Source organism: Paralichthys olivaceus, chromosome 14 (assembly GCF_024713975.1).
Source record: "Paralichthys olivaceus isolate ysfri-2021 chromosome 14, ASM2471397v2, whole genome shotgun sequence".
Taxonomy (NCBI): domain Eukaryota; kingdom Metazoa; phylum Chordata; class Actinopteri; order Pleuronectiformes; family Paralichthyidae; genus Paralichthys; species Paralichthys olivaceus.
The window spans coordinates 20,596,751-20,609,682 of record NC_091106.1 but is presented as its reverse complement, the minus strand read 5'-3'; the positions used below and the strand labels follow the sequence as shown (position 1 = coordinate 20,609,682).

At 45.1% G+C, this 12,932-nt stretch overlaps 1 protein-coding gene across 3 annotated transcripts in view; it reads right to left on the bottom strand.

The window, feature by feature from the left end:
• The window catches only part of meis1b (Meis homeobox 1 b), an 85,034-nt gene that overhangs the window by 62,002 nt on the left and 10,100 nt on the right, over positions 1-12,932 (bottom strand). For all 3 annotated transcript variants that reach the window (XR_011246020.1, XR_011246019.1, XM_020094211.2), the window contains exons 6-7: positions 11,678-11,824; positions 2,800-2,911 (exon numbers count right to left, since the gene is read on the bottom strand). Coding sequence is in view for 1 of the 3 variants with exons in the window: in XM_020094211.2 (XP_019949770.1) it covers positions 2,800-2,911; positions 11,678-11,824 (259 nt within the window). In the remaining 2 variants the exon portion in view is untranslated. The remainder of the gene's footprint in view (positions 1-2,799; positions 2,912-11,677; positions 11,825-12,932) is intronic.

Below are 12,932 nucleotides of genomic sequence, written 5' to 3'. Positions count from 1 at the left end.
AGGCAGATGGGGAAAGAGAGTGCAAGAGGAACAAAGAGAGGTGAGAGAAAGGGAAAGAAGAAGGATAAACAAAGGTGGTGTTTTAGAGCGAGTGGGAGGCATGGAGGGAAAAAAGGGGGGAGGAGAGAGAGAAAAGCACGGGGATACACAAGAAGAGAGAAACCGACTGAGAGCAAAATGAAAGAGAGCGACGCAAGAGTAGGTGGGAGACAAGGGAAAACCGGAGAGGAGAGGGAGGATGCGAAGATGAAAGCGCCAGAGAGGGAGAGAGGGAGGAGAGACAGTGGGGTGAAGCTGTCGGGGGAGAGAGTGAGCAAAGTGCCAAACAGATAAATAACCAGCTTACTGGGATTACCAAGTGACTGACACACAATTTGCCAGAGCCAATATGACGTGGCAGTGATAGCGCTTAACCCATATAAACCTGAAAGCAGTCCAAGATGTCCTCCGGTATTTACTGTTGTCACTGTGTCCTGATGCTCCACTGGGAGGGCGTGTGTGTTTGTGAGTGACTGTGTGTGTGTGTGTTTGTGAGTGACTGTGTGTGTGTGTGTGTGTGTGTGTGTGCCCACATAAACAAAGAAATATCTCATGCACACACACATAGTTGCACTGGCTGACATCAGGGTACCTGCAGGCTGAAGACACTGACTGAGCTGTTATCTTACTTTAAATTACACATATAAGCCTGAATTAATAAACATACTTGGCCAAAAGTGTGTGGACACCTGCACATTATACCCATATGTCCATCCATCCATTATCTATACCACTAGTCCCTCGAGGGTTGCGGGGGGGAGTTGGTTCACCCACGCCAACGTATCACAGGGCAACAAACATACAAACAAACTCACATTTACACCTACGGCCAATTTAGAGTCTCAAGTTAACCTGACCCCGACCTCATGACTTGTGTAAAGTGCTTTGAGGAGTTGATAAGATTAGAAAAGTCCTGTATAAAAACTGTAAATGTACCATGTTCAACAGATACAACCATACACAATGCAGCTGCTCTTCATTCATTTAAAACTGAACGTTTACAGCAAATATTTTAAAAATTGAGACTTAAAATATTGAATTTCAGGTCATTGAATGAATCATAAAGTCGCCATCTTCATGACATGCAGAACTTGCGTTTGGCAAATCAAAGCACCTCATTCATTAAACTGACACGCACCAACACACGCATGCAACCACAGTGTGCACAGGCACACACACACAAAGACACACACCACTCCACATTTTACCCTCGAATGAACTTCGACAACAAACAAAACCCTCCGACGGTCAGGGACAGTCAGACAGGAAGAAAGAAGAGAGATATGAGGAAAAAGAGAGAGAGAGAGATGATGAGAGAGAGACAGAGAGAATGAGAGGAGGCGGGTCAACATAAGGAGTGAGCCTATAATTGGAAAGATGTGAAAAATGAAGTGTCAGTTTGGTCAATAGAGGGCAAAGGTCAGAGAAGCAGGAGCCCAAACTCGGCACAGAGCACACTCATTAGAGCGACCAATCAGATTTTGCCTGGCTGCCCCAGACCATTAGTCATCAGAGGTAGAAATGCGCACAGACACACACACACACACAATATTTCTTTGTCTTTCCCTGTTTCACCTTCTTTAATAAGTCTGTTCTCCTCTTCCTCATCATCTTTTATTTTTATCTCACCTCATGTCTCACCTCTCAGTTCCTCAGCTCTTAGGTCGAGTAAGAAAAAAAACAGTACGTGTGTGTTTGTGTGCGTGAGTAAGAGAGAGAGAGAGAGAGAGAGAGAGAGAGAAAATGTGTGTGAAAGACACAGAAAGAGAGAGGATGAGACCGAGTGTGAGACGGAAAAGAGAGACAAAGAGATGGAGAGTGTGTCTGTGTGTTTGTGTGTGTGTGTGTGTGTGTGTTGACCATATAAATGGCTGCTCGTTGGAGTGGAAGGTATGGCGCTGCTCCCTGCTCCCACCCAGGCTCTGCCTCCTGGCACTGGCAACCCTGCAAACTGCTCGCCTTGACATCGCCTTCAATAATATATGAAGTTGCTTTTTTGCCTACAGTTTGTTTGCAGCGCCGCCCGACCACCACCAACCCATCCTCCAACTGCTGCCCCTCTATAACACACACACACACACACACACACACACACACCAAGCCCCAGCAGAGTTCACTGGTCAAAGAGGGAGTGAAGAGTGAAGTATAATAATGAGGATGAATGTAATATCGTAAAATCAAATATAGCCAACTCATGAATAGATTTTCAGCCTATTTAACAAAATTCTCTGATTCTTATCCGAATAATTTAAGTCAATGATGCACTCAACTTCAGTGCAACCTGCAGCATGTGTCAGCCATAGCTTTCCATATGCTGCAAAACAACAGCCTATAAACACCCATAGAAGTATCTGAGGTGGATTTATGCGCCTGGATTTCTCTACAGAGGTGAATGTAATCCTTCAAACAAAACTAAAGCAGGGAAATCACTGCCTTATGGTGATTTTATAAATGACAACATCCACGATATTCCTGAAATCTAAAATCCAAGTAAAAAAGAGGATAAAGGCCTTCAGCACGAAACAACCAGTTGACAGGGTGGCATCAGGTAAACAGAAACCACACTCTACACTCAGGTAGAGCATCTAACCCTCCATGTCTGCTCTGCAACAACAGGTCAGGAATCCAGAGGTGGTCCCACATGCTTCACCTGACCTCTGACCTCTCTGCGGGAGCTACGTCTTGTATCTCCTGATTCTCTTTATCTCCTCGAAATGACAAATATGAAGAAGATGCACAGACAGAAACTCAGTCTCTTACCCTGTTCGCTGCTGTTGTCGCCGCTGTGCGATGTGTGTCCGCCGCTGGATGGCCCCGGTGTTCCTCCGGAGCGTGTGGACGCCGTGTCGTCATGATCTCTGTTCCAGGACGTCTGTTGAACAGAAAGACACATGATTTTTGGGGGGTAAATTAAGCATCCATTTTTTATTATCTTCTTTTGAAAACTACAGAGGAAGGCCCACACACAAACTCAAACAAAATTCATAATTCGCCAACTCGATACCAAGTCACGCAGCGTGTGTGTGTGTGTGTGTGTGTGTGTGTGTCCCTGTAACAATCTCATGGAACGAGGAGGCTCAATAAAGAGAAAGGCCCAGATGAATAGCAAGCGAACATGTTGTATTAGTTCCCAGCTTTCTGAGGCATGCAATCCATGGCTGCCTCCATTTGGCTCAAACCACTAGCAGATGAAAATACAAAACAGCTACAACTTAAGATAGGCCGCAGCCAGTGCCAGGGAGTGATGTCATCTCGGCCGAGCAGAGCAGAGACAGAGAGACAGAGAGAGAGAGAAGGAGCGAGCGGTAAATAATTCAAAGTATTGCTACATATAAGTCTAATTCCTGCGATTTGTCGAAAAAATGAAATTAAAAAAAGAAATGGATGACCAATCCCCCTAATGTATTGTAGATTTTAAATTTCATTTGGGGAAGCAGAGCCAAGTGAGAGACAGACATTACCAAATAAGCTGAAGCTTTCCCACAGTACGACACAAAACTGACGCCGACTAAAAACTTCACAGAGACAAATGAAGAAGGTCGAGTTTTACCACAGAGCTGAAACTCATTCTTTTCTCTTTGACTTCAAGAAAAATAAAACTTCACTGACTAGAGCCCTGGGTTTATATATAGTACGGTGTGTGTGTGTGTGTGTGTGTGTGTGTGTGTGTGTGTGTGTGTGTGTGTGTGTGTGGTGTGTGTGTGTGTGTGCGTTCCCTTTAACGTCCTCTCCGTTTGCTCCTTACTGTATGTTGTGCAGCTGACACTCATTTTTCCTTGGACTGTCTTTTACCCACACAGACACACACAGATAAAGTAATATTGAGATCCCTCACACACACAACATTCAATACTAACATCTACACACTTATACAGTACACACACTGTATAAACTATGTAATAAACACACACACACACACACACATACACACACACACTCTGCCCCATACAAAGCTGCTGCTACATAATATTGAAACTAAACCAGATGTTAGCTCTTATCTCTCAATGCACTGAGAAGCAACATAAGTGCTGAGGACAGGAGAGAGAAGAGAAAGGAAATAGAATCTCATGTCTTATCACACACAGCTAGCTAACACAAACAAACAAACAGCAAACAAAAAATACACACACACACACACACACACACACACACACACACACACACTTACTCAAGCCTCCTCTACCACCCGTGTGAGCCTATCTTTGCTCTGTCAAATCAAATGAAGCAGATATCAAGGGGCAATGTGGTGTTCGCATCACGCTTTTAGGGCTATGTGACGAAATGAGTGATAGAAACCCACATGGAAGAGGAGAGGAGGGGGGGGGGGGGAGAGAGACACAACTGGTTTCAATTGGGACACTACGAGCACTGTTGCCTCTGCAAGTGAGATTTAGAGCTGAGTTTAGCATTTTAAAATAGTAACCTTTAATTCATGACACAGGGTTTGTTTTAAAGAAAATGCAAAGGGAATAAAAGAAAAGAGAAGAATATACGATAAGTCAGCAAATTCAACACATTTGGGGTGTATTAGAACCCATTTGATGTTCCTGCGCTATGAAATTATAATCCAGTGCTTACATGGACGATATGATCGTTGTTTTCCGAATTAGGCTTTGAGGCTTTGCAATAAAGAGGAAATTCACTGCACAAAGGCATGACTGGGACGCGATTGTGTAGATAAACGTTGATTTTAACAGGGATAAGATACCAAGAGGGTCTTTTATCCCCAAACAAATTCTTTTTTGCTGACCGTAGAACACTGAAAAATGAAACACCCGTGCATGACTGAGTAACTCCAGAGAACATCAGAAGTGAGGTAATCCAGACCACATGCTCAGCATGCAAACAGTTAACACTGGCTTTTGCCAGCTCCTCCAAAAGTGCAGCTTTTAAAAAATGAGCAGAACTTGTTTATTCAGAGCTACGTGAAAAAGAATAGCAGTTCTCCAGGGATGATGAACAGCAAGTATTAAAAAACCCAAGAGCCTCAGCTCACTAAGGAGTTTTTTTTCTTTACCATTTTCTTTTTATTTTAATTCTGCAACAAATTCCACTTGAAAATATAATTAGAAAGTGTAGGGGGACATGGCAAACTACTGCGTTAGCTGTAATTGAACAAAAGAGTGCTTTGCCCGTTGGGAGGTGGCCGCCGAGGCCCCATGGGAAAGGGGGCGGGGCTGAGACAGGGCCTGGTGGCATCTCCGCGGGGACAGGGAGTTTATTTATAATCACAGGCCACCCTTACACAGAACAGGCCCAACACTGATCTAACACACAATTAATACACAGCTGAGATCACACAACACACACACACACACACACACCAGTGCACACAGGTCACTCACACGCACACATACACACACTTTATCTACCTATGCACACATCACACGGTCCCTATTTAACAAAAGCACACACCTTGTGCCAACAAGTCCACAGCACAGAGGTCCTCCTTTAAAAGGTGGGATATGCAAATGCACAAGGTGAATAAACAGAAAGTTCAGGGAAACAGAGAAAAAGAAAGAGCTCTCCCTCTAGTGCACACTCGGTTTATTCTGTTCCCTTAATGAGCCACTGGTGTGTCTCTCTCTCTCTCTCTCTCTCTCACACACACACTCTCTCTCGCTCGCTCTCTCCTGTGCAGGATGTAGATTAATTCAAAGCTTAATTGTTTAGTAAATTCAATTTTCCACATTCTATTCTGCCTAGCTTTAGCTAAAGTTCTTAAATCTGCCGCGCCAAGCCGAGGGAACCCTGTTTGTGAGCCGTGCATACCTTTTTTTTTTTTTTTCTCTTCTTCTTTTTTTTTCATTACCATTTTTCTTCCCTCCACCACCCTAATTCACCATGAAAAGATTTTCCTTGCTGGAAATTCTGATTCCGCTATGATCTGTGAGGCATTCCAATCCAATGCATTCTCATTGTGCCGCGTCTAAGATGCGAGGGGGGCTTCCCTTTCTCGCTGTGCCAGGCCCCATATCATACAAGCGCTCATGCAAGAAATGTTGCCCTGCCAATTCATTTGCAATAATAAAGAAAATGGTTAAGGTTGTTGTGCTTTGCCCCCCCCGCCCCTCCACGCTCTCTTCCTTCCTCACTCTGAAATATCTTTTGTGATGATATGGATATTTACTTTTCACTCTGTGCCAGCGAGCGTGCGGGAATAATCATATGTGCATACTTAACGGCACAGACATAAATATCCAAATAACCCCCCACACACATACTCTCCTCAGCGGTGGTACATCTGAATCAAAGATGACAGTTGGGCTACTTCATCCCCCAGAATGCTTTGGTGCATCTGTTCTCTGCAGTTGTTTTCTTTAACACGTTTTCCTCGACACATTTTTGACCTTTTGCGACAGAGGCTGCTTCCTCCTGTTGAAATCGGCGAGTGTGCTGTAGCAGCGAGGTGGCCTCTAATAACTCCAGTCCGGACACATACTCCCACTCAGCTGAATGCTGGCGGTGAAGCTGTGAGTGAAAGGAGCTGAAAGCTATTGTAAACTCTTGTTTGCTTTGGTTTCCACTGTGACCAGATAAAGCACAAGCAGGATCTGCCCCTCTGATAACCAGCCGAGCAAGAGCTCACCAGACTACCTCTGCTCTCTCTGCTGCTCTCCACCCTGCTCCTCCCCTCGCTGCAATATTAGTACTTCCAAAATGAAAGGAGGGGGCTGATAATGGTATGCATGGTACAAAAAAAAAAAAGCAAAAGACCCCCTCCCTCCCATTCTGCTCTGCACTCCCATTCCTCCTCTAACTCTTCACAATAGACAAAGAAAGAAGAAATAACCTTATAATTGCTGAAGGGGGTGAGGGAGAAACTGGATTTGGTCTCTTGAGTAAGTAAAGTATGCTACAGTGAATAGCCGTCAGGTACTCTTCAGTAGGCTTTTTAAAACCGATGGGTTAACCTCATCGAGACGACCAAAGATAATTACATGTTTGAGATAATTACCAGAGCTTTCAAAGTCCATTTAGATGACACTCACGGAAACTGATTTGCTTTCTGATTTTCTTTCTCCGTGGCCTCCTCCACTTCAGCTCTCGCTTGTTTACTCTCTGAGCTGAAATCCAAACAAAAACATTAACTCCGCTGCCCTCCCCTCCGCGCTATCTAACCCCAAACACAGAATATTTTCCTCCGTCGTGAATGAAAAGGCGGGCCGTGATTTCTTAATGACATGTTTTGCTGCGGTTTCTTCGTTAGCCTAGCTTGACTTACAGCCGCCGCGCTGGGATGTTCTCTGTGGACTCCTTGGAGACGGGCTGTTTGTGACGGTGGCCATTGTCAGAGGCTTGCAGGGGGTTAAGAGGGAGAGGAACTTTCCATTAGCTAAGTACACATGTGTTAAGCCAGGTTATTGTTTACTTAGCCAAAGAAACCACAGCAGGCCTCAGGGACAGACATGGCCGCCCATCATAAGTAACACGAGATACTCGCCAAGAACTTTATTTGCAATTGGGATCTTGTGGCTATCACAACAGAGTGTCTGTGACACTGTGCGGCTCGACTCTGCACTGGTTTCCAGCAATAATGAATGATTTAAAAACAACTAGTAAATCAACCAGAAGAATCCAGAACCTCGGACAAGTAAACAAATGCACTGCGGACGTCTGAGAATATATGAAGGCTCCTGACGTCCCTTTTACTTTGAAGTCACTCTGGCCTTGATTTGCTTAATCAGAATCACCCCTACTTGCTATTCCACCACAATAATGAAGAGGCTAAGAAACACACAAGTCACGTGGTCGCCTCTTTGTATCACTTGTTGAATTCTTCACAGCCGCCCCACATTCACTCCCCAATGGAAAAAAGGAGAGGGGGTTGGGGGTGGGTGAGGGTGTAGAGGAGGGAGGGAGGGAGGGGGCGAGCGGGGATGGGGGGGTCAACCCTCTCCCCCATTCAACTACAAAAGCAGCTATTACCAACAATCACCACGATGGTTCAAAAGTTTGTATTAAGAACAGCAGCGTGCCACTGTAGGAGAGAGAGGGAGTTAAAAAAGAGAGAGAGCGAGCGGCTGCTAAGTCGGGTGTAACTCCGTCCATACTTCAACGAGAAGCGGATAGATTAGCGATAGCGGTGTACTGATTAGGAAAATTGTGGCTGACCCCGGCGGTCAGGGTTTCCATTGAGCTCGGATGGGTGGGCAGGGGTAGGGGGTCACTCTTTGACCACTGGAGTTACCTAAACCAACACTGCTGGGCCTCAAAGACCTGGAAACAAGCACTTGTATGGCATAACAGTGCCAATTGTTAGGAGAAGATACCGCGATAGTGCTATCAAGAGTAAATTCTTACACAGTGACCACAACACTGAGCTCACACAGGCCGGGTTTGTTTAGTGCGCTGGACATGAGGAAACAGCAACAGATTATTTCACATTTGCACAATCTGTTCACATGATTTCTACAGCAAACACAAATCACCTTCTCAAAATGTCAGTTCCACAATATAAATAAAGTCAGCAGATCCACTGCTGATCATTCCGAATCATTTAAGACTCTCTCACATCCACAGAAAGTCTGCCGCCGAATATTTTTCAGGGAAATTTCAATTATTTCCAGCCCTGCTTCAGCCTGCGTGGCTCAATCAAGTAGAGAAGCTCTTGAGACTTGCAGTGAGTCCTCAGCACCATTAGTAGTGTTTTGCTCTACAGTGGAGAGCCCAGGCCCTCGGAGTTCATTAGCAAATTGCTGCGCCCCTCCCCTCGCTCTCGGTGCAATTAAAGGCAACTGTGCAAATGACGTACAGCGGCGTGGAAATACCCCCATGCTTCTTCAGGCTGAGGTGAACATGTGTTCCAGGCAAATTGGGATGGCAATCAGCGGAGCAACAGACACCACACTTCAACAACAACAAGAGGACAGAGAGACCGAGCCATGTTCGGTGAGGACAAGAGCCTCTGCCTCACAGTTTAATTGTGCCTTAATGTTCATATGCAGTTGAGCTCAAGCAGGACGTCTGTGCCCACTGGGGCGACTGAAAACGTGCTGCTCGAGTCAAGAAATGAGGCAAACATGGTGGGAAGCTCTCCAGGGAGCGGCAGGGAAGGGGTTAAGAAAGTCCAACTGGTGCTAACCAGTCACTCCACTCACATAGCACCTGAGGGGGGTGCTGCATTTATCAGGCCAGTCTCAACACACACATGCACACACATGCGCACACTGCAGCGTACACACAAACACACACATATGCATACACTTGTAGACAGATGCATGCACACAGCTAGTGCGTACACACACACACACACACACACACACACACAAACACAGGAGGGTGAGCCCAAACTGGCTGGGCTGCATTCACAAGCCAGCGCAGAGCCTCTCTGACTTTTTCACCTCTCAGCTATGCTCTGCTTTCTTTTGAAAGGGGCGCTCAGCGTCCCTCCATACTCGCCTGCATCGGCAGGCTAAAAACAAGCACGATGTAAAGACATGTAAAGAATATTCAGGAAATTACTGTTATGACGCAAGGGTGCATAATGCAGCAACAGAGTCAGCGTTGTTGGATTGTTGAGTTTAATAAATTCAAAGTATTTTTTTCTGTCTGACATTTTTTTTTCCTCTGCTACAGTCGCCTCACTGGAATAAATTGCTTTATGAATAAATGAGCCTGCTTTCTCCATCTTGTTAACATTGTTCTTTGTGCAAATTCAGAGCATTTTTTTTTTCCAGTCCACTTCAACTTTATGCTCGAGGGCATATATTAAAAATACATATGGAAAGAGATAATGCCCACACAACGCAAATTCGTTAAGGATGTCACTGCCTAACAACTGCAGATAAGATGTCACACAAAAATAGCCCACAAAATTCAAAAATATATATTCTGCTGCGAGTAAGTCATGAAGTGCAGTGCCATTAGATTGACAATATAAGCAGTGAGAAGCGTGCACCCTCTCCCTGTTTGGATATGCCCATTTACACACAGCCCGCTGCTGTGGACAGTCTCCATGTTATCGTACTGGAACATCAGCCAATCCCTCAATATCACACATCTGTCAAAAAGTTTCCTCTGCATTTTAATGCAAACTGTGCCTGTGGGTCATTTATATTATTCTGTCAGTGTAAACAAGAGCTCATGTGGTTTTGTCCTGAATTGACGATATGTAGGGACGATCATTATATTAAATTAGGCCACGTCTTCATCTTACAGTCAATTAAAGATCTGCATCAGAGCCCCGAGCACAACATAATTTCCTTCATATACCTTGAAACCCAAGGGTTTTAACACACTCCATTTCCATATCTATATACCATAAGGCTTCATTCCATGTCCTGACCTATCTATCAAAAAAACTTTTGACAACTGAATCCCCAGGAGGAAACAACGAGCAGTTCAAACAGACACTTAAATGCACAAGTGGCGTCTGTGTTATTTAATTCTGTTTCTGGATTAAATGAAGTATTATCTTCCGGGTGATCTTTCTCATTTCCATAATCAGACATAAGGGCCAGGGGATGGAGGAGAGAGAGCCGGGGTAGCGGGGTGGGGGTGTCCCCAGTCAGGCCCCAGTCCTGCTATTGAGCCCAGGACATAAAAGCCGGTGGCCGTCTCTCTCTCTATACTCAGACCAGCCACTCAACCATATGGAAGTCCACGGATTTAAATTATTTAGCCTAATCGCTTCATTGCTTTTTATGTCGGACTACCCAACTAATCCCTTTAATTTGGACACTTGATTTCTCTCTCTCTCTCCCTCATCGGTGTCCATACGTTGTAGCCGCTGAGCTCCTATGAGCCTGTGCGCAAAGATGGGGGGGTAGTTTAACTTATTGATACATGGTCTCATAGCCTGCAACCAAATGACTCCAGCTATTAATGGCCGAAAATCCAGATTTGCATAATTCTAATCATCGGTGGCTGTTATCATTATTTAACGGCAGAGTGTGGACCATTAGGGTCATGCCTGTGCGCACACTACAATGTCCCCGGAGTGCCAACAGCCAGTGGAGCACATAATGAAGGCCGTGGTTATCTGTGATATCTGCACAAAAGGAAACACTCCCCTAATCTACCTTTAATACCCGCTGCTTTTTAAAAAATTAAATATATAAACATCCTCGTTGGGGCTGAATCTGTGCGCTCCAAGCGAAATAAAAAAAAAAAAAAGGAGGAGGAGGTCTCGATAAGCAATGTGCACTCATGTCTAAGGAAAAACACTGACAAGACGCGTGATGAACCGTGAACTTGCACAGTGGAGAAACCAAAGGCACCTAAACCCCAGTGTGCAGCCCATCAGCCTGCTGCTGCTGCTGCTCAGACACTGAGGAGATGATAACGCTTCAATCTGAGTCGAAGGAAGAAAAAAAAAAAACCCAGAGAGCCACTAAATTAAAATCGACATGAAACAGGTCAAGTTTATGGCGATGCTTTTTCGAGCTAATCTCCCCAGGTCGGTTCCGGGTTCAAGTCTTAATGGGCCAATAATAGCAACATTATTCAGAATTTTTTCATTCCGATGGATGGAATGTAAAACGGCCCTAATCATATGCAAATAACAGCGCAGCGGAGTAGTGACCCAGAATAGCTGAATAACCAGCAGGGAGAACACACACACACACACACACACAAAGGGAGAGAGGAGAGAGAGGAAGAAGAGAGAGAGAGAAAGAGAGAGAGAGGGGTGTACCTGATCCAGGGCCACCGATGATCTCGTGATTTCCTCGTTGTCTGATTTGGAGCCGCCCTCTCTGTCGTCTATGACCAAGTCGATGGGCATCTTTCCTTTCAAGCAGCTGATGTACCGGTGACAGAAATTATCACACAACTCGTGTACCTGCAGGCAGAGGAGGCACAGGCGTCACACACATACACACACATACACACACATACACACACATACACACTCTTCCCCAAAAGAGACCATCATCATCCTCATCCTCATCATCATCACCATCACTGCGGTGACATGTGCAACCACAACACCGCCCCAACTCTCACTGACTCACTGACTCACTGACACACACACACACACACACACACACACACACACACACACACACACACACACACACACACACACACACACACACACACACACACACACACAGCCTTTGACATGAAATTGGAGCCCGAACAGTTTTTACGCAATTTTTACGCAGCGTATTGTTGCTTCTAACATTTTTGATATAGTTTTAAAAGAGCCACGGCTGATCAATGGCAACATGTTCATTTGACACTGTGATAAATTATTGAATATGATGAAAAAACTCACATTTTATTTCGCATTTTCTGCCTCCAAAAACTGCTCATGTTGTTTCAAGTTTCTTTGGAAATCTGAGAAAAGATCCCTCTGGATCAGTCCCCCACGCTGAGTCCAGTGCGCACGGTGGCTGCAGCGCGCTCCATCCGGTCTCTGATAGCAACTTTATTATTTTTTCTTCTCCCTCCGCCTCTCAAAATAGAGATATCGTCGAAAATTGACAGTGACAAGAGGGCTCAGGGGCTACAACGCACTCAACACCCGTGTTAAATTCATCATCGGTGCCCCGGGTAGTGGCCATTAGAGGAGTGTGACCCGCTTGACTGACATTTAAGGTAAACTGTTTAATTTCGTCTACTACATTAGATTATCACCGCCAATGTGGCGCATCCTGCAGCACGAGGAAGCCAAATGTCAGCAGCGTGCATGCGCAGAAAAACAGAGATCCACCTTAAACTTTATTTAAGCTATACTGACTTTTCCTCCTGCTCCAACGCTCAGTGAGGGGATCAGTGCGCGCGCGCAGTGGCACAGACATTAAAGTCAAACTACGAACAGCTTTGATGATGTTTCATGTTCATATTTCATATTAAAGTTTAGGTTAAAAGAGTCGGTGGAGATTTTTACTGTGGTGCATCTGACACGGAGCCAAATCAGACTTTTACACCCACTATCCCTCTTC